Below are 27,642 nucleotides of genomic sequence, written 5' to 3'. Positions count from 1 at the left end.
ATACTTAGAATCACTCTCTCATTTTTTGCGGTCATACATTTTACTGTTACATATTTTATAAAAGCAATACTTTGCTATTTTTGCTTTAGAGAGTCAAATATTTTTTTAGAGTGATTTTAAAGAACAATATGTTTTTATTGGCTTCCATTTTGACCATTTCCAGTGTTTTTCTTTTTAGAGAGCCAAGTTTCTGTTTAGGATTCTATGCCTTTTGCCTAAAGAATGTTTTTCAGTGTTTCTTAGAGTGTAGGTCTGCAGGTGATGAATTCTTTCACTTTTTGTTTGTCAGAGTCTTTCTTTTGCTTTTGGTTTTCAAAAGATGACTGGTTATTCTGGCTATAGAACCCTGGCTTGACGGGGTATTTATGGTTTGTTTTACTTTAGCATTTTAAGGATGTTGATCCATTTTCTTATGGCTTGAATAATTTCTGGTAAGAAGTCTGCTCTAATTCTTATCTTCATTCTTCTGTGTGTAATGTATCTTTAGCAACTTTTGTCACAGTTTTTCTTCATCTTTGCTTTTCAGTGATTTGAATACAATGTGTTTAGATGTTTGGATGGGAGAGGGGTGGGTGTTTATCCTGCTTAATGTTCTCTGAGCTTCCTGGATCTAATATCTTACATTCTCAACTGTTACCTCTTCAAATACTTCTTCTGCTCCTCTCTCTTTTTTTTCCTGGAATTCTCATTACACATACATTAGATCATTTTCTGTTGTCCGATAGCTCTTGGATACATTGTCTCACATTTTTTTCTTTCTCATTTTTTCTTGTTGTGTTTCTGTTAGAGTAATTTCTACTGACCTGTATTCCAATTTACTGATTCTTTCCTTGGATGCATCCGGTGTTCCAGTAAGCCTGTTGAAACCTTTCTTCATGTCTATTACTGTTTGTTTGGTTTCTTTCTAATTTCTAACATTTCCATTTGACACTTTCCTATGGTTCCTACCTCTCAGCTAAAATTCCCCATTTGTTCAGAAATACCGTCCATCCTTTCCACCAGAGCCTTTAACAGGTTAGTGATATTTATTTTAACTTCCAGTCTCATAGTTCTGATTTTTGGGTCATCTTTGAATCTTTTTATTTCTTGTCCCTTGATAATGGGATTGTGGTGTTGTTGTGTTTTTGTGTGTCACTTAATTTTTGATTGACTGCTGGACTATGTGTATCGAACTGAGGTAAAACAGTATTTATACCTGAAAATGGGAAAACTTCTTTGGCTAGACTGATGGTGTGGGGGAACTGAGTTGGGCTAGTCAGTTGTTGAATTAGGTTCGGATTTTGTTGTGCTGAGGTTGCCTTCAGAACACCACTGGGTTCTTAAAATCTTAAAAAAAAAAAAAAAAAGTATAAAAAGGGGCACCTGAGTGGCTCAGTGGGTTAAAGTCTCTGCCTTCAGCTCGGGTTATGATCTCAGGGTCCTGGGATCGAGCCCCACATCAGGCTTTCCGCTCAGCGGGGAACCGGCTACCTCCTCTCTCTCTCTCTCTCTGCCTGCCTCTGCCTACTGTGATCTCTGTCTGTCAAATAAATAAATAAAATCTTTTAAAAAATGTATAAAAGAACACCACTGGGTTCAAATTCCTCTAGTGTTATCTTGGGCATAGGGTGGGTGCTGGAGGGCCAGAGGGATCTTCTGTGTTCCTAATTCACCCTCCTCTCTCATCGTTCTCTGTGTATCTAAACCCCAAGAGGGTATCTCCACACTCTCGCCCACCACACTCTCAGGGGTTGACTGCTGTGCTGGTAGTCGGTGCGTGCTGGCCTGGAGTCAAGAGAAGTTTTCTGCTGTCTGTGTCCCATCAGCTAACTCAGGCAGGCCCTGTGTATCTGGCTCTTGGACTTGGAGCTGTCAGTCATGTTGCTCCTTACTTCCTTGTCATCAACTTCTCCCCTGTATCTTTACAGGTTTTGTGTAGGAAAAAGCCTCCTTCCCCTTGTAGTGGACCTCCAGCAGTATTGGGATAAGATCCTGAGCCAGGACTAAGTATGAGTGGGCTTATTTCTGGACTTACTATTCTGTTCCATCAATATATTTGTCTGTTTATTAATCTGACCCCAATACCACACTGTCTTGATTACTGTAGCTTTATAATAAATCTGTTAATCATTTTCAGAGTTTGGTCCCTTACTGAATTTCAGAATCAGTTTCTATAAAAAAAAAAAAACCTGTTGAAAGTTTGATTGAAATTGCATTAAATCTATAGATCAAGTTAGGGAAGAAGTGATATCTTAATAATATTGAATCTTCTCAATATCTATAAACACAGTATCTCTCTCAGTTTATTTAAATCTTCAGTAATTCATCTCAGAAATGTTTTGTAGTTTTTGGTTACTGGTTTTATTCATTTTTTTGCCAGATATATTCCTAAATATTTCCTGTTTTTTTTTTTTTTTTTATCAACCCAAATGGTTTTTTTTCAAATTTTTTCCAATTTCTGACTGCTTGTTGCTGGTATATTATATGCTGATATTTGTAAGTTAATTGTGTATTCTGAAATTTTGCTAAACTCACTTATTCTAAGAGCATTTTTATAAATTCTATAGGATTTTCTGTGGAGATGATCATGTCATGTGATTATTTGAGTATATTTCATGATTCCATTCTATCCACTCTGCTGGTCCACTAACTGTGATTCTTTCGATCGTACGATTTTGGTGGTTGCTTTAGGGTTCACGGTATATGTCTTTATCTCATCACAGTTCACCTTCAAGTGACATTATACTGCTTCACATATACAGTATATGAACCTTAAGCACTATCCTTCCATTTCTCTTCTTACAGCCTTTGTGCTCTTGTGGTCATACATTTTGCTTCTACGTATATTATAAACACCAAAATAGATTTTTTTTTTTGCTTTAAATACTTGGTTACATATTTTATTGGGTCTGTATTTTAATAGATATTTACTCTCCATTATTCATCATTTCTAGGTGTTTTGTGGCAATTCAGAGTATCTGTCTTTCTGCTGAAAAAGGAAATCTACTAGTGGTCTAATAGATTGTGAACAGGCCTCAAAGAACGATAATAATTGATAATAATAATTGATATATGAATGCACAAGGATGTCCATATACTGAAGCCAGCCCCCTCAGTCACATGATGGCCCCTTATTTACCCTGCAAAGCTGGGCTCTCCAAAAGGGCACTGGAGTGGGTGCCTGGGTGGCTCAGTGGGTTGAAGCCTCTGCCTTCAGCTCAGGTCATGATCCCAGGGTTCTAGGATCGAGCCCCGTATTGGGCTCTCTGCTCAGAAGGGAGCCTACTTCTCCATCTCTCTCTGCCTGCCTCTCTGCCTACTTGTGATCTCTCTCTCTTTCTGTCAAATAAATAAATAAAATTAAAAAAAAAAAAAAAGAGGGCACTGGAAACAGTACATTTGATTGTATCAGTAGCCTTTCTTCCTAGAGACCCTGATCACGTCTTTTGACACTCCAGTGATCATTTCTCTATATATTTTCCCATAACATTATTCCTTAGATATTCCACATAAGCAAGTGTTGCCTTATTTGCAATCTTGTGAGCTCTTTGGAAGCGGTGAATGTCTCTCAGCATTCTCTGGTGCTCCCACGGTGCTAAGCCTAGTACGTGATAGGTGCCTTCTGGGGCTAGTGGCTTATAAATATCAGACAGGAATGGATGAAGTAATATCAATAGTTATAAATACAAGATTCTGGGATTTTAGAAACTCTTAAGTAGCCAAAAAAAAAAAAAAAAATCATATACAAGTCCTAGTGATCATAAATGAAGTCACCAAAATAGCGTGCTGGGTCACAGCTTTCTCTACTTTGTAGAACTCATGAATCAGACTTCTTTATCAAGGTGGCTTACGTAGTCTAATATAATGAGATTCCTTGGCCTAGTCTCATATCGAATTCAAAATCCATTCCAATATTTTTTGGGGTCTTATTCTACCATTCATTCATATGTCTACAGTATTCTCAGTGTGGTAGGAAGTATCAGATGTAAGTTCCCCCTCACGAAGCTCACTGTGACACTGAGGCGTCGAAAACATAAAGACCTCTATGTTCACAGCAATGCATTTGCCGTCATTATTTTTCTAGCCGAAATGCCAGCCAAGCCGAGCCAACACGTTCATTTCCTTTTGGCACTCGCTGTCAGTACGCGCTCTTCCCAGGTCATTATCTTTGACTCATCGAGTCTGTTCTTTCTCTCTCAGGCTCCTGAACTGAAATTCCCAGCCCACATTTTGTGCTGTAGATGAATTCATCTTGGTTGGGGTCCTTAAAGATTGATTGGCGAGGGCCTGAAACAGCTGCGTGGTCATAGGCTGAAGGGCAGGCAAAAGGGAAAGTGGAAATCCAGTCCCGCACCAGGGCTCCAGAGGAGATCCGCCCCCTCTTCTCTCCCTTACTGAGACAGTCTCGGTTCAGGATTTCACCATTTACAAGAACTGTTGCAAAAGTCTCTAACTTGGCTGCCTGCCCCCAGACCCTCCTGACTACAGTCCACTCTTCACATGCTTTACCACAGTCATCTTTCCCCCATGCCGGTCCAGGAATGTCCCTCCTGCCCAGAGACCTTCAGGGGCTTCCTACTTCTCTGAAGAAAATCAAGTCTTTCCTAGTAGAAAACATTCAGATTACATCAACCGTGCATGATGAGTAACAGGGGTATGACTCCAAGTGTACATGTTCGGGGCTTTTTATACATTTATCTACACGGTTACACACTATATAATAAAATCAATTTGGCAAAAGTGCTTTAGCCCAAGACAAATTAGTTGAAGTGATGATTTGATTAAAAAAGAATATCCCCAGGGGCGCCTGGGTGGCTCAGTGGGTTAAGCCGCTGCCTTCGGCTCAGGTCCTGATCCCAGGGTCCTGGGATCGAGTCCCCGCATCGGGCTCTCTGCGCAGCAGGGAGCCTGCTTCCCTCTCTCTCTCTCTCTGCCTCTCTGCCTACTTGTGACCTCTCTCTGTCAAATAAATAAATAAAATCTTAAAAAAAAAAAAAAAAAAAAAAAAAAAAAAAAAAAAAAAAAGAATATCCGCAGAAGCATTTCTGCCACTTTATTTTAGACTTTGAGTTCTCCCTTGTCCTTTTTGCTCTATACAGCTTATTTTCACCCAATTGTTCCTACTCTGTGCTTTTTAGAATATCAAACATTTTAAAACAACCTAAATGTCCAGTCTATGCTTTGTAAGGAACCGTTTAAACAAATTGTAAAATATTGTAAAATGTATGCATAAAATATAAAATGTATGCACAAATGCTATCTATGGTGACTTTATAGTTCTATAACCCAAAATTGGTTCCAATTTATAAAGTCATGGAAACATTACCAAACAAGATCTGCTGTAATTACTTAAAAATGATTCTGAAGAAAACCTTCAACTTCTATAGCCTTTTTGAGCTACTTCTTTTGTAGTTTTATTTTCTTTTTACAAAGTCATTTCAAATTATGACAAAAATGAGAAAAGGCAGACAACTATAGACATACACACACACACTAACAACTCATAGTGTCTCCCTACTCAGTGATAGCTACTTCTAGATCTTCTGGTAAAAATGGAATAATATGATGCATATTACTTGAAAACAACTGCATTTAATTTCTGCAGTCCTCCACAGGTTGAGTTCAATAAATCCCATATTTTGTGCATTTAAGTTTTTATGACTTACTTTTTTTTTGCTGTGAGTAGCAGTACAAAACAATAATAACTAGATAAAATTGATCTGAAACCAAAAATGAAAGGTTTGGGCAAAACTCCCCAGAATTCTGAAAAATGGTTTTACACAAAAATTGTAAAACCACCTCAAAGCATACAATACCCTGTGTAACAGAACCCAAGATGGTATATTTATCTTCAAACAAATCCTCATCTTTAGCTACTTTTGGCAAATCATCTGCAGCTTTTCAGGTTGTGAGGATCTTTAAGAAGTAAATTCCTTCCTGCCCAAGATGATCGGTTTTCCCTGCAAGTAATGCCTTTTGACTAAGAACAGGTAACAGCAATTTGTTATATCTGTTAGCACTGTAAACTATCTGAGACTTCACTATTTGTTCTGCTCATGAGAAGAAATGGGCTTCTCTCTGTAATTTCTGATCAGGATCTTAGCACCAAGTAGCAAATTTAATCATTTGTATCCACCTCCCTTCCAAGCTCATTTAAAAACATTAGGTGCAGGCTCTTCTGCTAGCCCTTTGTTCATCTTTACCCTATAACCACATTGTCTGGATTATTGTAACCTTATAATAAGTCTCAAAATCAGAAGTGTTCCTTCTCCAACTTAGAGAAAGTCGCTTTTCAAAGTTATTTTGGCTATACTGGGTCTTAGGCATTTCCATGCGAATTTTGGAATCAGTTTGTTAGTTTTTGCAAGAAATTTGGATGTGGGGGAGGAATATGGTTACCTTAGCAATACTGCTTTGTCCTGTCCATGAGCATGGTATGTATCTCCATTTGTTTAGGTCTGCTTTATTTTCTCTTAGCAGCGGTTTGTGGCTTTTAGCATACAGGTCTTTCTCATCTTTTGTCACATTTATCCATAAGTGGTTCATACATTTTGATGCTATTGCAAATGATACATATATTTAAAAATTTCAACCAATTGCTAATGGAAGAGATATAATTGATTTTCATGGACTGATGTTTTGTCTATGGCGACCAACACTTATATGAACATCTGATGTTCAAAATAAATGTAAGAGCAATTCAGTTGAGATCATCTTTCAACAAATTGTACTGGGACGATTGGATATGCAAAAATCCCAAAACCAAGCCAATATGGAACTTTAAAGCCGCACTTTGTATTATATAAAAAATTAACTCAAAATGATTCACAGACAGAAATATAAAATCTTAAGGCTATAAAACGTCTAGATTTAAACCTTTGTGACCTTGGGTTAGCAAAGATTTCTTAGAGAGGACACTGAAAGCATAATACATAAAAGAAAGAAACTGAACTTCGAAATGAAAATTTTCTGTTCATCAGACACTGTTAAGAGAATGAAAGGACAAGACACAGACTCTGAGAAAATATTTGCAGATTGTATTTGATAAAGGTCTTGTGTCCCAAATATATAAAGAGCTTTTGAAATTCAATAATAATTCAACAACTCAATTTTTAAAAGAGCAAAATGTGTAACCAGACGTTTTACCAAAGAAGATGTATTTGATGGCAAATAAGCAAATGGAAAGATGCTCAACATCACCAGTTATTAGGAAAATACAAATTTAAAACTATGAGAAAAAAAATACGAGAGTCCACTACACATCTATTAGAATGGATACAATTAAAGAGACTGACCAACCACACACACACACACACACACACACACACACACACTTTGGTAAACAAATGAGGTGACTGAATGTGTTCACTTTATTGTGGTCATCGTTTCACAAGATGGACATATATTAAATCATCGTGTTGTATATCTTAAGCTTACACAATGTTATACGTCAATTGCATCTCAATAAAGCTGGAAAAAAATTTCCAAGGGGGAAAAAGAAAAAAGACTGGCCCTCCCAAGTGCTGACAAGGATGTGGAGAAACTGGAATTCACACATCGCTGGTGGGAATATAAAAAACACAGACATGTCATATGATTCAGCCATTCTGCACCCACTGTCTCCACCCCAAAGAAATCCAAGCCTGTGTCCCTGCGCAGGGAATCCATAGTCTCAAAACCGTCACAAAACTGACATATGAATGTTCATAACAGCTTTAAGCATAACAGCCCCAAACCAGAAACAACCCAGACGTCCTGTAACAACCAAATGGATGAAGGAACGGTGTGATACCCATGCAATGAAATACTTCTCAACAATAAAAAGGAATGAACTATTGATACAAATGATAAGACGGAGGGAGAATTGTATGACTTCATTTATGTAACATTCTAGAAATGACAGCAAGTCAAGAGCGATGGAAATCCCAGGGAGGTGGCCTGGGGGATAGGACTGGGTGGGAGGTAAGGGTTACTCAGGACAAGAGGAAATTTTGGTAGAAGGGGTATGTTTACCTTCATGATCATGATGGTTTCATGAGTAGAGTCATTTACCTCGAAACGTATCAAAGCACGTAATTAAATGTATGAAGTTTATTATCTATTACATCTCGCCCAACCCGCTCAGGAAACTACTAAGGAACACGAGGGGCTGCTGAACAGCAGCAGTACCTTTGGGAGGTCAAAAACGAGACTGTAGGTGATGGGCTTTGGAGGTCCTGCCTGCAGAGTTCTCTGCACCTCCTGGGCTCTGAATACAGCTCATGCCACTGTCACACTGTCCTGGTCCAGCTGCCCTAGTCGCTGGCTACGGGGCACACTGGCTAGGGAGACGAGAGGAACTGACCAGGTCACCAGCGTAAGTCAGATTCTCAGATGCGGCGCAGGGAATCCATAGTCTCAAGAAAATAAAGGTTAAGGAAACATGGCAGAGCTACCGAGATCACACCAAGCCAGCTGGCGGCCACTGTGGATGGAACCTTTGGGCAAGTCCTGGGTAGGCAGACTGGCCCGACTGGATGTAAAGTCCTGGGAGTCTTGCCTTAAAACACGCCCCTCCACCCCAACCCCCCATAACATGGGGTGAACTAACTCTTGGAGAATCTATAAATGGGCTTTAATGGCTCCCTGGCCCCCAAATTAGATCCTGTGCCTTCATGCATTTTTCTGGGGAGAGGGTTCCTGGCTTTCATCGGACACGGCGAAGCTCCCCGACGGTAAGAAGAGCCAACGAGGGGAAAGCCGGCCCACCGCTCCGGTCTCCTCCCTTCTCTAGCTCTCCGGGAAGAAAACCGATGAGTCACTACTTGGGTTCTTCCTGCCGAAATTACATCTATGCGACCTACGTTCGTCTGGAATACACGAGCCGTCACCGCCGTGCTTCCTTCCCCCTGCCGGAGCGCGCCCTCCGCCAGCCCCAGGGCGCCCGCGCCCTCGCACGGCTTCCTGCGGCTCAAGCATGTGGAGCGGCTCCCGCTGCCTCCCGAGGGCAACCTGCCCAACACGTTTTCTGTCCCCAGGGACGCAGTCTCTACCGCGTCCCGTCCTGCCGCCACCCGCTCGTAGTATTTGCTTTTGGTCGAGGGCAGAGACCGGGTGGTTTTCCGCGCACCCCCGCGGGCACCGCTCGCCGTGCGGCAAGTGCGCGGCTTTCCCGGCGGGGCTCGGAGAACCGCCTTCACGCGTTTCCCGAAAGTGCTGTGAAACAACCCCTCACCCCCGCCCCGGAGCCCCGGGAGCCCCCGGAGCCCCCGGAGCCCCCGGAGCCCCCGGAGCCCCCGGAGCCCCCAGTGCAAACGCAGCTTCTTGCCTTTGCCCCGCGAATGGGGAAGGCGTGGGATTCAAAGCGCGGCCGCCGGTGCCGCTGCCCCGCGAGAGCCCGCGAGCCGGGGCCGGTCGGCGGTCGGCGCTGCCCTCCCGACCGCTGCCTGCAGGTGTCCCCGTCCCCGTCCCCGCGCGCGCTGCCCCCCGCCCCCCGCCCCCCGCCAGGGGCGCGCGCCTCTCCCTACCCGGCGTCGCGGGCTGGAGCAGCAGCAGCAGCAGCAGCGACAGCAGCAGCGGCGGCGCGGGCAGCGCGCGGACCCTGCAGCCCCAGGGCGGCCGCGGGGCCATGGCCGGACGCTGGGCCGCTCTCCCGGCCGCCGGGCCCTGGGCTCGCAGCGGCCCCGACGCCCCGCCGGCCGCGCGGGCAGACGCCGGACCGTCCCGGAGGAGGTGGCGGGCGCAGCTGCCGGGACCGGCCGCCCCGCGAGTGGCATTCGCTTTCGCTTTTGCTTTAGCCCCCGGAGGGCCGCGGGGAGCGGTGAGGAGCCGCGACGGCTCCGTGACTCAGCATCCCCACCCCCTCCTCTCGAGAAAGCCGCCGCCGTGCCCCCCGCGCCGCCGCCCGCGTCCCCCGAGCGCCGCTGGCTGCGCGGGGCGGGGACCGTGCCCTGCCGGCGCCTGGGGTCCTCCCCCTCCGCCTGTCTCCTCGCCCCTGGGGACCCCAGAAGTCCGTTTGGTCTTGCGTCTCGTCGCAGAGGGGGTCGGCGCCGTCGGGAAGCGAACGCTGATCGGGGAGCGCGGCTGGCGGGCGTTCGCGGCCGGTGTCTGCGGCGCCGGTCACCTCCCGCGCGCGTCCCGCCGGTCGCTCCGACCTCAGTGTAACAAGTGTCCCGGCGCTGCCCGGCAGGCGGGCGAGTGGCCCTGGGCTCCGCGGCTGCCTGCGGTCCGGGTGACCGCGGCGGTGTCGCCGCGCTGTGGCTGCCGGTGTCCTGCCGTCTGGGCCACCTGCTCGTGCCTGCTGCGTCTCCGGCAGCAGCACTTTGTCTGAATCCGGTCGCGAATGTCTTCCCCCAAGAAAATGTCAGACAGTTGAAGGGGGCGTGGGAGGCAGGAGCAGGTCGAAGGCCTCCTCTCCGCGCCCTGGTGCTTCTCTTTCGATGAGATCTACTCTGCCGTCTTCCTCTTTTGCAAGTGGGTTTTTAATATTTTTTCTTTCTTGCTTTCTTTCTTGGGACCTCAAGTGAAGCCTGACATTACTGGAGACCCGGTCTGTGATGAGAGAGCTCTGGGCGCGCAGTCAGAAATTCCCAGGTACAGGAGGAAATCAGGGAAGACGAGCCATCTCGGGGCTACAGTCGGTTTCCCCGGGGTGACACCCAGAATCACTACAATACACTGTCACAACCAGGAAATCGACCTTCAGGAAGATCCTCAGGCCTACAGCACATTTTGTGGGCTTTCCATGCACTCACACACTTCCGAATTTAGCTCTGCAAAGGTCTGTCACACACGGATCCGTAGGGGACCACACTGTCAAGACTGAGCATAGGACCTTCTCGAGGGTCCCTCCTTCTCCTCTGTTCCAGCCACAGTGGCCCTCCTCTCTCAGCCTCGCTCTACACCCTGGCAACCGCGGACCTATGCTCCATCTCTAGGATTTGGTCCCTTGAAGAATGCTTTAAGTGAAACTGTGCAGTTCATAACCTTTAGAGGTGGACTTTTTTCCTCCCAGTGAAATCCCCTGGAGATCCCTTGGGGCTGTCCTGTCAGTGGTTTGTTCCATTTATAAGGAGCACTGATAGTTTCTTTTTCTAAAATGTAGGCATCTCTGCCATCTACACTCCAGTAAGCCCCTTTACACACGCATTAGTTTCCTAGACCTGTTGTAACAAAGTACCCAATACTGCAATTGCAGGGTCATAGGAAAGCTCTATTTTTAATTTCCTAAGGAATCTCCACACTGTTTTCCAAAGTGGCTACACTGACTTGCATTCCCACCAACAGTGTAAGAGGGTTCCCCTTTCTCCACATCCTCTCCAACACATGTTTTTTCCTGTCCTGTTGATAATCCTAAAACTTGTATGGAACCAGAAAAGACCCTGAATTGCTAAGGAAATGTTGAAAAAGAAAAACAAAACTGGGGGCATCATGTGCCTGATTTCAAATTTTACTACAAAGCTGTGATCACCAAGACAGCATGGTACCCACATAGATCAGTGGAACAGAGTAGAGAGCCCAGATATGGACCCTCAACTCTATGGTCAAACAATCTTCAACAAAGCAGGAAAAAATATACAGTGGAAAAAAGACAGTCTCTTCAACAAATGGTGCTGGAGAAATTGGACAGCTATGTGTAGAAAAATGAAACTCAACCATTCTCTCATACCATATGGATGAAAGACCTTAATGTGAGGCAGGAATCTATCAAAATCCTAGAGGAGAACATAGGCAGTAATGTCTTTGTTATCGGCCACAGCAACTTCCTTCAAGATATGTCTCCAAAGGCAAAGGAAACAAAAGCAAAAATGAATTTTTGGGATTTCATCAAGATCAAAAGCTTCTGCACAGCAAATGAAACAGTCAACAAAACAAAAAGGCAACCCACAGAATGGGAGAAGATATTTGCAAATGACATTACAAAGGGCTGATATCCAAGATTTATAAAGAACTCCTCAAACTCAACACCTAAAACACAGATAATCATGTAAAAAAATGGGCAGAAGACATGAACAGACACTTTGCCAAAGAAGACATACAAATGGCTATCAGACACATGAAAAAATGTTCATCATCATTAGCCATCAGGGAGATTCAAATGAAAACCACATTGAGATACCATCTTACACCAGTTATAATTGCCAAAGTCAACAGGTAATTTATTGTTTAATTGACTTTGAAGCAGTATTCTCTCCAGTTCTGTATTTTATTGACCAGGTATCTCTTTTCTTAGCACTTGTACACACAGAAAAGGCAACAATGAATGGATGCCACACCGATAAAACAGCAGCATTGAATAGTTCTCAGACCTCTTCCAAGTCTTCAAGAAAAGCTGAATTACATTCCCCCAGACACACACTTGTTAAATACCACTGTTTGCCACCTGTTATTTTGTCAATAACCTGCCTGTTCCTCCCCTGCAGAAGTCCTGTGGATATCTGCTTTTGAGCTTATGGGTGAGAATTATGATGCTGAAAGGATATATGTGTGTGTGTGTGTGTGTGTGTGTGTGTGTGTGTATCTCAAGACCGTGATGAGCTATTCCCTTACACCTGTAAGAATAGCTGTTTCCATCTTCAGAGTAGCTATTATCAAAGGACAAGAAATAACAAGTGTTGGTGAAGATCTGGAGAAGTAGGAACCCTTGTGCACAGCTGCTGGGAACATAAACTGGTGCAGCTGGCATGCAGAACAGTATGAAGTTTCTTTTAAAAATTAAAAATATGGGGCACCTGGGTGGCTCAGTGGGTTAAAGCCTCTGCCTTCAGCTCAGGTCATGATCTCAGGGTCCTGGGATGGAGCCCCGCATCGGGCTCTCTGCTCGGCGGGGAGCCTGCTTCCTCCTCTCTCCCTCTCTGCCTGCCTTTCTGCCTACTTGTGACCTCTCTCTATCAAATAAACAAATAAAATCTTTTTAAAAAAATTAAAAATAGGGGCGCCTGGGTGGCTCAGTGGGTTAAGCCGCTGCCTTCAGCTCGGGTCATGATCTCAGGGTCCAGCAGGGAGCCTGCTTCCTCCTCTCTCTCTCTGCCTGCCTCTCTGCCTACTTGTAATCTCTCTCTGTCAAATAAATAAATAAAATCTTAAAAAAAAATTAAAAGTACCATAAGATCCAGCCATTCCATTTCTGGGTATTTATCCAAAGAAAACAAAAACACTAACTGATCCTCCATCTTCACTGCAACATTATTTATAATAGCCAGGATATATCAACAACCTGAGTGTCCATTGATGGATGAGTGGATAAGGAAATTGTCTTACACACACACACACACACACACAGACATGAATATTATTCAGCCGTAAAAAGGTGAATGAAATCTTGCTATTTGTGACAACATGAATGCACCTCAAGAGCATTGTGTTTAGGGAAATGATAGAGAAAGACAAATAATGTATGATCTTTCTTATCTATGGAAACTAGAAAGTAAAAGAAAGAAAGAAAAGAAATTCGATACAAAAACACTATTTGAAACCACAGCTCTGGGGCCCATCTTTTTTTTTTTTTTTTAAAGATTTTATTCATTTACCTGACAGAGACAGAGAGATCACAAGTAGTCAGGCAGGCAGAGAGAGAGGAGGAAACAGGCTCCCCGCTGAGCAGAGATCCCGATGCGGGGCTCGATCCCAGGACCCTGAGATCATAACCCGAAGGCAGAGGCTTTAACCCACTGAGCCACCCAGGTGCCCCTCTCTGGGGCCCATCTTGATGGATATAAAGTAACATTATTATTTGTATGAAAAGACATTATAGAAGAAAAATGGAATGTAAAATAGTTTTCTGAAGACAAAGTAATTGCTTGTTACTATGCAGAACACTTGTGTGTACTTTAGTAAAGACAGATTCTATAGGACGTTGTAAAATACACATAGAAAGAAAAAGAAGGGTAAGGTGGACCAAGAATGCTTTATGGGGGAAGGGTGCCACTTTAGGTATGTTCTCATTGAGAAGATGACATTTGAGCCAAGACATGAAGGAGACAAGGGCATTTGACAGGTGGATAACTGGGGGGAAGAGGAATGTTCTAGACAGAGTAGACAGCCCATATGGGCTCCCTAAGGCAGGATCGGTATGCTTGGTGAGTTCCAGAGCCTGGCTGGCTGGAGAACAGTGAGCAAGGGGAGGGTGTTAGGGGAAGAAATTGGAGGTATCGTGGAACAAGGCTATGTGGGGTCTCTGTAAGGACTTTGGCTTTTACCCTGTGTGATATGGAGAGCCATTGTATGGTTTTAAAAACAGGAGTGAGGCATTTGGACTTGTTTCTTTAAAGGATCACTCTGGCTCCTGTGTGGAGAGTAGACAGGAGGTTGGTGGGAGCCAGGAGGCCGGTTAGAGGGCTCCTGCACTGATCCACATAATTAGTATGTAAGGAAAGAAACAGTAAGAAGTTTATTTTATTTTTTTTTAAAGATTTTATTTATTTGACAGAGAGAGATCACAAGTAGGCAGAGAGGCAGGCAGAGAGAGAGAGGAGGAAGCAGGCTCCCCGCCGAGCAGAGAGCCCGATGCGGGGCTCGATTCCAGGACCCTGAGATCATGACCCGAGCCGAAGGCAGCGGCTTAACCCACTAAGCCACCCAGGCGCCCTGAAACAGTAAAAAGTTTAAAAAAGGAAATTAAATTTCATCATTTCTGCCTCCTTCAGTGGCTCTCCATAGACTTCGGTATAAAATCCAAACTCCCCGGTGTGGTGATGAGTGGAAGATTCCTGGTCTGGTCCCTTCTTCCCTCACTCACGTCGTGTCTCTTATGACTGCTGTACTCGTTTTAATCACAAGCATGTCGAGCCTTTGTACTGTCCCCTTTCCTGGGAATATCTGTCTCTACATCTACTAGGATTGGCCTGCTCTTTATAATACAGCTCAGGAACCTCCTTCAGAAGACAATCCTTGACCCTCTTTCTCCGTGTGGGGTCAGCCCCTCTCTGCTCTTTATCCCACTGCGTTGTAATGATCTCTTTGTTTATTGTGGTTTTTACTGGTGGCTTTCCAACTTGGTGGACCCAGACCTCTTTTTCCTACCACAACTCCAGCACACATGGATACGGGTTTATTCTTTGTAAACTACCTAAGATGGTTGTACAGAAGGGTGTCAGCTAAAAATGTTAAGTGCAAGTTGGAGGTTGAGGGTGTTGAGAGAAATACTAGAACTATCTATGATACTGAGCCAGAGCCATCTGTCAAGGCTGGGTGCCAGAGCACCAGGAAGGCAGACAGGGAGGCTCCATGAGCAGATGGTAAGAGAAACTCCACCCTAGGTATGTTCCAACAGCTGGAACCAATGTTCCCAGTGTTCCCACTATCACTTTTGACATCGAGACTACACCCAACTAAATGATAAACTCATAACCTGAACTGCCCCAAGATAATTCAGCTTCATTTCCCACTCCCAATTACTCCATGAGAATCCCCAACTGACCCTCATCTACCTAGGAACCCAACTTGTCCTTCCCCCGTGGGGTTCTTGATGGTCTCCCCATTCTTTTCCACTCCCAAATTCTCACCTACCTTCCTGATCTTATCTCCTTCTGAAGAGAACTTGGAAAAAGAGAAAAACCTTTAAAGAATCTCCTGCTTTCAGCTTTGTTTTTTGTTTTTTTTTTTTTTTTTTTTTTTGATTCATCCCTAAATAGGATAAAACCGAAGAAGAAAAGGACAGAACCTGAGGGTTTCAGGACTGAAAGCCCAGGACTTTTGTGGGAATCTCAAACCCAAATGCCTAGAAGGGCCAGACAGCAGGGTTGGTGGGTAGGAGACAAGACAGAGTGGGAAGAAAGTCCTTGTAGACTGTGAGGAGGCAATGTGTGGCCAGTGCCACCAGATTTTTAATTTTTGAAGAAACTTAAAAAATATAGATCCTTCTGTGAAATCTTCCAGTTTACAAATAGTGAATGTTGTCTTAGAAAAAAAAAAACAATCAAAAACACGACACAAGTCAAACAAAGCCCATCTACAGGTTTTGCAACATCTAATATATAGTAATCTTTTTATTCAGACAACTATTTTTTTTAAAGATTTTATGTATTTATTTGACAGAGAGAGAGAGAGATCAAAAGTAGGCAGAGAGGCAGGCAGAGAGAGAGAGGGGGAAGCAGGATCCCTGCCAAGCAGAGAGCCCAATGCGGGGCTTGATCCCAGGAGCCCAAGACCATGACCTGAGCTGAAGGCAGAGTCTTAAAACCCTCTGAGCCACTCAGGCACCCAGATTCAGACAACCATTCAAAGTGTTTCCCAGGCCTCCCTGGATGGCTCCGTTGGTTAAGCATTGGAGTTTCCATTTTGATTTTGGCTCAGGTCATAATAGTAGGGTTGTGAGATCGAGCCCCATGGCAGGCTTCATGCTGGGTGTGGTGTCTGCTTAAGATTCTCTCTCTCACTCCCTTCTGCTCCTTCCCTCCTCCCTCTCTAAAAATAAAAATAAAAATAAAATAAAATAAGAACATTTCTCTTCCTTTACCATGTGAGAAATCAGAAATAGTAATTTACTGACATGAGTTTGAGTCTTGAGTTTTGAAATCTTAGATCCATGACCAATCACAATAGATAGCCGACCACCTCTTGGAACATTTTGCAAAAAGTGTGTGTGTGTGTGTGTGTGTGTGTGTGTATTTTTTGCATGAAGGATCCATAATTTTCATCAGCTTTTTCAAAAGAATCCTTGACCTAACCAGTTAAGAATAAAATGTCTACAAATTATAAACATTATAATTATTTATTTATTTTAAAGATTTTATTTATTTATTTGAGAGAGAGACCGTGAGAGAGAGCATGAGCGAGGAGAAGGTCAGAGGGAGAAGCAGACTCCCCGTGGAGCTGGGAGCCTGATGCGGGACTCGATCCCGGGACTCCGGGATCATGACCTGAGCCGAAGGCAGTTGTCCAACCAACTGAGCCACCCAGGCGTCCCTAAACATTATAATTTTTTAAATGTGAGAACTTACAGATTTTTGAGTTGAAACACAAGCTATTTATGAACTTAAAATTATTTATTTCTCTGGGGTTAGAATTGTGGTTAGAGTCATCTCTCTCTTTTCTTTCAAAGGATTTCTACAGCTATGTCATAAACAATGTGTTAAAAACCATGAGAGACTGGACCCAGGAAAACAAACTGAGGGTTTCAGAGGGGAGGGGGGAACAGGGTGATGGTTATTGAGGAAGGCATTTGTTGTGATGAGCACTGGGTGTTATAAGTAACTAATGAATCATTGAACACTACATGAAGAACTAATAATGTACTATACAATGACCAACTGAGCAGAATAATTTTAAAAATCCTAATATTTGTGAAGATTGGAAAAAATCCAAATGTCCATTAATGGGAAATGAGTGGATGGATGGATATGTAACATGAATACAAGAAAATACCATCCAGTCATAAAAAATTTTTTGGTCTCTTTTTTTGTTGTTGTTGTTAAAGATTTTATTCATTTATTTGAGAGAGAGAGAGAGAGAGAAAGAGTGTGAGAGAGCATCAGCAGGGGTGGGGGGTGGGCAGAGAGAGAAGTGGGCTCCATCTCAGGACTCTCAGATCATGACCTGAGCCTAAGACAGACACGTAACCGACTGAGCCACCCAGGCGTCCCTCTTTTTTTTTCTTAAAGCATAATTGACATACAAGATCCTGTTTGTTTCAGGGGTACGTCAAAGTCATTTGATATTTTTCTACATTATGAAATGGTCCCCATGGTGAGTGTAGTTCCCCTGTCACCATACAAAGTTATCACAATACTGAATATACTCCCTGTGTGTACATTACATCCCCGTGACTTATCTACCTTATAACCAGAAGCTGGTACCTTTTAATCCATATCCTTCAACTTTTTTTTTTCCCATTTCTTCACCACCCCCCTTTCCTTTGGTAACCAAAGGTATTTCCTGTGTATATGAGTCTGTTTCCATTTTGTTTTGTTTATTTGCTTCTTCTGTTTTTTTCGGTTCCCCCATATGGTCTTTGTCTTTGTCAGACTCCCTCTGACTTCACTTCACCTCACTGGAGGGCATAATATCTTCTAGTCCCATTCACATTGTTGCAGATGGCAAGATCTCTTTCTTTTCTACGGCTGAGTAATATTCCATTGTGTACATATACAACACATTATTCATCCACAGATGGACACTTAGCTTGTTTCCATATCTTGGCTATTGGAAATAATGCAGCTGTGAACATGGGGGTGCATACGTCTTTGTGAGCTGGTGTTTTCATTTTCTTCACGTGAACACCTGGACAAGGAGTTCCTGGAATTCTGATAGTTCTAGTCTTAATTTTTGAGGAACCTCCATGCTGTCTTCCAGAATGGCTGCACCAGTTTGCATTCCCACCAAAACAGTGCAGGAGGCTCCCCTTTCTCCAAGCCTCACCACACGTGTTGTTTCTTGTGTTGTTGATTTTAGTTATTCTGCCAGGTGTGAGGTGGTATCTCATTGTGGTTTTTATTTGTATTTTCCTGATGATGAATGATGTTGATCATCTCTTCATGTGTCTTTTGGCCATCTAGATGTCTTCTGTTCATGTCTTCTGCCCATTAAAAAAAATTTTTTTTTATATTAAGTTGTGTAAGTTCTTTATATTTTTTGAATATTAATCTCCTTTTTAAAAGTTTTGAACCGGGTGCCTGGGTGGCTCAGTGGGTTAAGCCACTGCCTTCGGCTCAGGTCATGATCTCAGGGTCCTGGGATCGAGTCCCACATCGGGCTCTCTGCTCAGCAGGGGCCTGCTTCCCTCTCTCTCTCTCTGCCTGCCTCTCCATCTACTTGTGATTTCTCTCTGTCAAATAAATAAATAAAATCTTTAAAAAAAAAAAAAAGTTTTGAACCATGTTGTATCACCTACTTTAAAAATACAAAAATTCTCATGAGAACATTAGCATCTTATTTTTAAAGTAGTACTTTTAATTCATGGGTGATTTTTAAAAATTAAAACATGGCAAGCCAACCGCTGTAATGCAGTTTTCCAGGTATGCTTTCCAGTGAAATTAACTTTGACCGTTTTATTAGGAAGATGTTTAGTATAAAGTAGCTGTTTTATTTTTTTTTTTATTTTTTTTTTTTAAAGATTTTATTTATTTATCAGAGAGAGAGAGGGGGAAAGAGCGAGCACAGGCAGACAGAATGGCAGGCAGAGGCAGAGGGAGAAGCAGGCTCCCCGCCGAGCAAGGAGCCCGATGTGGGACTCGATCCCAGGACGCTGGGATCATGACCTGAGCCGAAGGCAGCCGCTTAACCAGCTGAGCCACCCAGGCGTCCCTAAAGTAGCTGTTTTAAAATATTTTATTTATTTATTTGTCAGAGAGAGAGAGAGAGAGAGAGAGAGTGCACAAGCAGGGAGAGGCAGAGAGACTAGCACACTCCCCTCTGAGCAAGGAGCCCGATGTGGGACTTGATCCCAGGACCCTGGGATCATGACCTGAGCCTAAGGCCGTGGCCCAACCAACTGAGCCACCCAGGCATCCCTAAAGTAGCTGTTTTAAATAAATAATATACCTAAAGTAAACAAGCTTCTAAAATGAAAATGTTTCCAACAAAATGAAAATATAAAATGTTTCCAAAATAATTAACTAATAAGAGATTTAAAGTCTAGCATGCTGGTAGACTGGGAGACTCAGTTAGGCAAAGCTGTTGCATACCTAAAAGATAGTTCATATGTTCCAGACACTCTCTTTACACACTCTTCCAAAACAAATGGACAATTTTTGTTTGCTGTTTTAGTTGCAAAAGAAATTTGAAAACAGAGACGTGCTTTATACCTCGTGACTCATTTTGAACAGCCTTAAAAGGAGGGGATATGCCTTTTTTACTCTTTCTCTTCCTTTCTGGCAGAAATGCAGACAAAATGACTGGATCACCAGCAGTCCTATTGGACCACAAGAATTCCTGATAATCCAAGCACAAACCACCATATAGTAGAAACAAGATAGAAAAGTCTGGGTCCCTGACACCAGGAGAACCACATCAGCCTGGACTATCTTCCTCTGACCTCTTGAATTTGAGGGATATTAAATACCTATCTAATTTGTCATGATTATTTTTGGTTTCTCTCTTACTAACAACTAAATGTTATTGTAACAACACACTTAAAAAGAGAAATTACATTTCAGATAGACTTGTGTTTTTTCCCTTATAGATTTTCCTTTTATTAGCCATGTTATTTTCATTTCTGCAATGGAAATATATGTAATATACTCATTATTTTCATCAATTTTGAGGTACTATTAAGCCTGTTCTCACATCTTCGTTAGTGGCTTAGAATAAATTTTGTTATATTTCATTTATAAAATGCATACAATTATGTTGTACTTTTAAAGAAAAAGAGATATTATTATTTTTAAAAATTATTTTTATTAACAGATAATGTATTATTTGCCCCAGGAGTGAATCTGTGAATCACAATACTCACCATGGCACATACCCTCCCCAATGCCCATCACCCAGCCACCCTATCTCTCTACTCCCCTAACCCCTAGCAACCCTCAGTTTGTTTTGTGAGATTAAGAGTCTTATGGTTTGGTTCCCTCACAGTCCCCCACCGCCCTGCCTCTCAAATTCCTCATATCAGGGAGATCATATGATAATTGTCTTTCACTGATTGACTTATTTCACTCAGCATAATACCTTCTAGTTCCATCCATGTCATTGCAAATGGCAAGATTTCATTTCTTTTGATGGCTGCATAGTATTCCATTGTGTGTGTGTGTGTGTGTGTGTGTGTGTGTGTATCTATCTATGTATATATACCACATCTTTTTTTTTTAAGATTATTTATTTATTTATTTGACACAGAGAGAGAGAGATCACAAGTAGGCAGAGAGAGAGGCAGAGAGAAAGGAAGGGAAGCAGGTTCCCTGCCTAGCAGAGAGCCCAATGTGGGGCTTAATCCCAGGACCCTGAGATCATGACCTGAGCCGAAGGCAGAGGCTTAACCCACTGAGCCACCCAGGTGCTCCTATACCACCTCTTCTTTATCCATTCATCTGTTGATGGACATCTAGGTTCTTCGCATAGTTTGGCTATTGTAGACTTTGCTTCTATAAACATTGGGGTGCACGTGCCCCTTCAGATCCCTACATTTGTATCTTTAGGGCAAATACCTAGTAGTGTGGTTGCTGGGTCATAGGATAGCTCTATTTTCAACTCAACACCCAAAGAACCAATAATCCAATCAAGAAATGGGCAGGAGACATGAACAGATATTTCTTCAAAGAAACATCCAGATGGAGAAAGGAGGAATAAGAAAAAAAAAAAAATATATATATATATTTTAATTATATACATGTATATGTAATTAAACTGGTGAATAAAACAGAGCCACCCACTTGATTTTGGGTGTATTCTGGTCCCCCTCTTTTTAAAAAATTACATATATATATATATATATATATATATATAATTAAACTGGTGAATAAAATAGAGACACCCACTTGTTTTGGGTGTATTCTGGTGTCTTAAAATAAACTACCTCCCAAAATATTAAAGAAGAAAGAAAAACTTATGTATACACCAAAACAAGGGTAAACATGATGAAGGAATGGAAAATGACTGTAAAGATGAAAATTTAAAAAGATTCTAAAAAAGGAGTTGATAAGTTGGTGGAGAAAAAAAAGAGGAGAGAATGTGATCAGGCTGGAGCTAGATTTAGGGTATATTTTGATCTGTTAAAAGAAATTATATCCCAGTATTTTATTTTATTTTATTTTATTTTTTTTAAAGATTTTATTTATTTATTTGACAGAGAGAAATCACAAGTAGGCAGAGAGGCAGGCAGAGAGAGAGGGGAGGAAGCAGGCTCCCTGCTGAGCAGAGAGCCCGATGCGGGACTCGATCCCAGGACCCTGAGATCATGACCTGAGCCGAAGGCAGCGGCTTAACCACTGAGCCACCCAGGCGCCCCTATATCCCAGTATTTTAAAGAAAAAAAAAACTATATACAAAAATAAGATTAGGGCGCCTGGGTGGCTCAGTGGTTAAGCCGCTGCCTTCGGCTCAGGTCATGATCTCAGGGTCCTGGGATCGAGTCCCACATCGGGCTCTCTGCTCAGCAGGGAGCCTGCTTCCCTCTCTCTCTCTCTGCCTGCCTCTCTGTCTACTGTGATCTCTCTCTGTCAAATAAATAAAAAAATCTTTAAAAAAAAATAAGATTAAATACAATAAAGGGATAAAATATGACTATAACAATGAAAATGTAAAAAGATTTTTAAAAAAGGTATTGACAAGATAAAATAGTTAAAAATGTTAAAAGAGGAAAGAGGAAAAGTAAAAAAAAATAGAATAAGAAAAAGTAAAATTAAAAAAATTTAACTTTGCAAGACTTAAAGGATCATGGGGAAAAAGCCATGAATTCTAGGCCTTGCTTTCCCCTACCTCTGGAGTCCTGCTGTCCTCGTGGATCTGTGAACTTGGTCTAGGCTGGATGTTCTTGCTGATCTTCTGGGCGAGGGACCTGTTGCCGTGATTCTCAAATGTCTTTGCTGGAGGCGGAACCGCACCACCCTTGCCAGGAGCCGGGCTAAGTCACCTGCTCAGGTTCGCGCTGGGAGCTTTTGTTCCCTGATCGCTCTCCGTAGAGCTTTGGACGACGGGAATGAAGATGGCGCTGCCCAGTCTCCGGCTGGAGGAGCCCAGAGCTCAGGCCCCACTGCTCAGTGCGCCCTGGGAGAAAAGCAGTCAGTCCCTCCCCTCCCCTGGTCTCCGGCCTGTGACCGAGCGTTTCTATCTCTGGGGCTCAGCCCGTTTGGAGTCTCCAAACCCAGCAGATTCCCACCGCATGCTCCTTTGCTACTCCGCCCAGAGGAGGAATTGGGGGGGGGGCGTCTCCCCGGATCTGCCACGTGGGGTCCCTCCTCGAAGAGCAGTGGCCCAAGTGTTCCTCAGATCACAGTTTGAGGTAAGCGCGGGCTGAGAGGCCCCCACTTGGCTCCGTCTGTGGAACCGGCTTCCCTGCTCCGACACCTGGAGCTCTGCCACACTCAGACACCCCCGTCTTTCTGTGACCCTGCCTGTCCCGAGACCACACGGTCCCCACGTGGGTTCCACCCCCGCTTAGCCTCTGGGCGACGGCCCTCAGTGGAGCAGACTTCTAGAAGGCCCGATTTTGTGCTCCGATGCTCTGCCCTTGCCAGGAGCCGGCCCCTCCCCCCACCCGTGGTTTATCTTCCCGTTGCTTTGGATTCGCTTCTCTGCACGTCCTTCCTTCCCGAAAGTGGTCGATTCTTTGTTCCTAGAATTGCTGCTCTTCCTCTCTTTCATCTCCTGTTGAGTTTGTGGGTGTTCGGATCGGTTTGATAACCGTCTAGCTGAACTCCTGCGACCTATTGCTATTTCAGTCTGGTACTCCGCCATCTGGCTTCCTCCCCAAGAAGCCTGCTGTTATTATATATAAACTAAATAATTGAACTTATAATACAATTGCAAGAACAATTTAAGGTTAGAAGGTTTATAAGATTATTCTAATTAGTCTTTCTATAAAGGCATATTAACCCTGGTCATTTCTTCATTTAACCGGGTGAGTTCAAGTTTAGGGAAAAATTCTGACTGGTCATGTTACCTACCTAACCTGATTTATAATATTTCATGATTTAGGTCTTTGAGGCAACCTCTGGTTCTATCAGTGGCCTATAACATACCATTTCTAGATCAGATCTTAGTAGATTCTGAAGGCCACTCTTGTCACCTGGATAAAGTGGCTCACCTGATTGTCTGTACCCCATAACTCAGGTACGCTCCTACAACAATGAGGTTTGCTTCAGTGATGGACTCTGCCTTTCACAAAGGAGTTCTCTGTAGCAGGTGGTGCTGTTTGATAGCATTTCACCCACAGAAGGACTTCTTTCAAAATTGGAGTCTTCCTTCTCAACTCTGCTTTATCAACTGAGTTCATGTAATATCCTAAATCCTTTGTTGTTAACTTAACCAGGAGTAGACGCCATCTCAAGAACCCACTTTCCTTGATTGTCCATAAGAAGCAACTCCTCATCTGCTTGAGTTTGATCATGAGATCGCAGCGGTTCAGTCCCATCCTCCGGCTCCACTTCTAATTCTAGGTCTCTGGCTGTTTCCGCCTCCTCTGCAGTGACTTGCTCCACTGAAGCCTTGAGCCCCTCAAAGTCATCCATGAGGGCTGGAATCAGCTTCTCCAAAGTTCCTGTGAAGGTGTGTTTTTTTTTTTTTTTAAGATTTTATTTATTTATTTGACAGAGAGAGATCACAAGTAGGCAGAGAGGCAGGCAGAGAGAGAGAGAGAGAGGAGGAAGCAGACTCCCCGCTGAGCAGAGAGCCTGATGCAGGACTTGATCCCAGGACCCTGAGATCATGACCTGAGCCGAAGGCAGCGGCATAACCCATTGAGCCACCTAGGCGCCCCGAAGGTGTGTATTTTGATGTCTTTCCATGAATCATGAATGCTCTTCATGGCATCTGGAATGGTGACTCCTTTCCAGAAGGTTCTTAATTTACTTTGCCCAGATCCATCAGAAGAATCACTCTCTCTGGCAACCATAGACTTATGGGATATATTTCTTAAATACGAAGACTTGAAAGTTGGAATGACTCCTTGATCCAGGGACTACAGAAGGGATATTCTTTTAGCGGGCATGAGAACAATATTAATTTCATTTTCATCTCCATCAGAGCTCTTGGGTGACCAGGTGCATTGTCAGTGAGCAGTCATATTTTGAAAGGAACCCTTTATTCTGAGCAGTGGTTCTCAACAATGGCCTTAAAATATTCAGTAAACCATGTTGTAAACAGATGTGCTGTCATCCAGGCTTTGTTGCTCCCTTCATAGGGCACAGGTAGAGTAGATTTGGCATCATTCTTAAGGTTCCTGGGATTTTTCTGAATGGTCAGTAAGCACTGGCTTCAGCTTAAAATCATCAGCTGCATTAGCCCCTAACAAGACAGTCAGCCCTTTTTTTGATTCCTGTGAATCAAGCACTGACTTCTCTTCTCCAACTGGGAAAGTCCTAGATGGGCTCTCTTTCCACACTAAGGCTGTTTTGTCTACATTGAGGATCTGTTGTTTAGTGTAGCAACTTTCAGTAATTATCTTTTCCACATCTTCTGGACAACTGTTTCAGTTTGCACTCTTATGTTATGGAGATGGCTTCTTTTTTTGAAGTGCATGAGCCAAACTCTATGAGCTTCAGACTTTTCTTCTTCTTTTACTCAGTAGCTAGGAATAGAGAGGAAGTTCCTCAATCTGATGAAGGGCGTGTATGGGAAACCTTCACCTGACCTCATGCTTGATGGTATGAGCACCAAAGTCTTGGTGCTTTCCCGCTGAAGTTCAGGAGCAACGGATAAAAAGATGCTCGCATGACCACTGTGAAGCATTATCCTGGTGGTCCTAGCCAATGCAATGAGGTAAAAATAAATGAGTGAAAGGCATAGGGTTTGGAAAGAAAATAGCAAAGTGTCTTTTTTCATGGATGACATTGTCTATGTAGAAAATCCTAAGGAATCTACAAGTTCTTTAAAAAATTATTGTAGATGTGATGGTTAATTTTATGTATCAACTTGACCATAGGGTGCTCAGACATTTGGCCAAACATTATTCTTGTGTGTGAGTGAGGGTGTTTTTGGAAGAGATTAGCATTTGAATCCCATAGACTGAGAAAAGCAGGTGGTCCTCCCTGATGTGGGTGAACTTCATCCAATCAGAGCCACCTGAATGGAATAAGAAGACTGAGTAAAGAGGAACTCTTCCTGCCTATGTTTGATCAGGGACATCAGTCTTATACCTTCAACACTAACCGGAGCTGGGACTACACCATTGGCTCTCCTGGGTGTCCAGCTTCCCGACTGGAGATCTTGGGGCTTCATAATATCCTACTGCTTCTATTTCTCGGGAGCCAAAAGCCAAGTTGGATACTCCAACGACTGAGCCATCCAGGTGCCCCTGATTTTCATGTTACTTTTCATTGTTCATTAGAACTTAATCTTTTAAAGAAATCTATTTCAGATTTTAGGGCAGTTCACAGACTGATCTACTCTTCAGAGGCCATCTAAACCTCCACTTTACAGACCAGAAGCTTCCTCTAGTTCCATTTGTTTAATCATAGTTTTCTTTCTTTCTTTTTTTCTTTCTCACTCTCTCTTTCTTTGTTTCTTCTTTCTTTTTTTGAAAGAGAAGAGAGAGAGAGAGGAGAGAACATGAGGAGGGGTGGGGCAGAGGGAGAGAGAGCATCTCAAGCAGACTCCATGCTGAGCACAGAGCCCAGTGTGGGGCTCAATCTCATGTCCCCGAGATCATGACCTGAGCTGAAATCAAGATTCAGAAGCTCAACAGACTGAGCCACCCGGGCGCCCTCTAGTACATTCATTTTGACACAAAGTGTTTATCCTGTGCATACTTAGTAGCTACAACATATTACCTTAGTGGAGGAGAGAGCAATCGAAGAACATCTGGGAGAACTGGTGTATCCATTTTCTCTTGTTGCTATAATATTTGACAACAAACTTCGTGGCTTTAAACAAACACAAATTTATTATCTTACTGTTCTGGAGGTAAGAAGTCAGACACAGGTCTCACTGGCTTAAAATCAAGGTGTTGATAGAGCTCCAGGGGAGAACCTGTTTGCTCATCTTTTCCAGCTTATAGAGGCTGCCTATGTTCTTTGGCTGATGGTCCAACTGCCTCATCTTCAAAGCTGGCAACACTGTGTCTTTCTGGTCCTTCTTCTACCATCTTTCATTCTCCCCTACGACTCTTCTTTCCTACTCCACTTTCAAGGCTCTCATGATTACATTGAGTCCACTGGATAATCTTGTCATTGTAAGGTCAGCTGATTCATGACTCTCTTTGCATCTACAAACTCAATTCTCTTTTGCCTTGTATGGTAACATATTTATTGTACGTTTCAGGAATTAGGACGCAGATGTTTTGGGGGGGGGGGACCATTATCCTGTCTATTACAGCTAGAACTTAGGCACACACACTGAAATGACAACAAGGTAATTTGTACTGATAATTGACATAATAAAGATTTTTTCCAACTGCCAATATCCTTAGAAGTTTCCAGAATTCCCCTTTAGAATCTCCATAAAAATAAGTACTACCACCTAATTTTTCTTTATTAAAGTCTGTTTTTCCTTATGTACCAACACTGTAGATAAGCAAAGACATTTTGGAGGGTAGGGATAATTATATGATTTGTTAATATACCAGTATTAGTTTATTTTTATTTAAATCCTTTTGAAATTGAGATATACAACATTTTTGCTATGAAGTAGGTTAAAATGAGTGGGCTAGAAATCTAACTAGGATTTTATCTGAGTGTGTGACTTTGATTTACTTTTCTAATGTCATCATCTAAGTTTCCACTGCCCATCCCTGGAGGAAATCAAGTAACCATTTCTTGAGACTTACCTACTCCCTGCTTCCTGAAAATTTCCCAAGACCATCAGGGGCTTAATTCAAAGGCAGTGGGTTTTGCGTACAAAAAACAGAGGCAGAGAATTAAAAAAATTTTTTTTTTTGTATCGTTGGCACATAGCTTCAGATGAACAACATAGCGATTGGACAAGTCTGTGCCTTAGTGGCTGTGTGGCTCATAGCAAGTGTAGCTGCTGTCACCATACAATGTTATTGTAATACCGCTGACTTACTTCTTATGCAGCAGAGGCAGAGAATTTGAGAGGATAATTAGTTCCCTACTTCTTTTTTTTTTTTTTTTAAAGATTTTATTTATTTAT

At 43.0% G+C, this 27,642-nt stretch overlaps 1 protein-coding gene across 2 annotated transcripts in view; it reads right to left on the bottom strand.

The window, feature by feature from the left end:
* IL15RA (interleukin 15 receptor subunit alpha) overlaps positions 1-9,798 on the bottom strand; it is a 48,087-nt gene extending 38,289 nt beyond the window's left edge. The window contains exon 1 of one of the 2 annotated variants that reach the window (XM_045072330.1): positions 9,486-9,798. In XM_045072330.1, coding sequence (XP_044928265.1) covers positions 9,486-9,588 — 103 coding nt within the window. In that variant the 5' untranslated portion in view covers positions 9,589-9,798. The remainder of the gene's footprint in view (positions 1-9,485) is intronic. The other variant, XM_045072329.1, reaches the window with a different exon arrangement.
* Positions 9,799-27,642: the final 17,844 nt, after the last annotated feature.

Source organism: Mustela putorius, unplaced genomic scaffold, assembly GCF_011764305.1.
Source record: "Mustela putorius furo isolate JIRA1106 unplaced genomic scaffold, ASM1176430v1.1 tig00004033_pilon_pilon_pilon, whole genome shotgun sequence".
NCBI lineage: Eukaryota > Metazoa > Chordata > Mammalia > Carnivora > Mustelidae > Mustela > Mustela putorius.
Note: the sequence above shows the minus strand (reverse complement) of the source record. Positions and strands in the feature narration are given on the sequence as shown.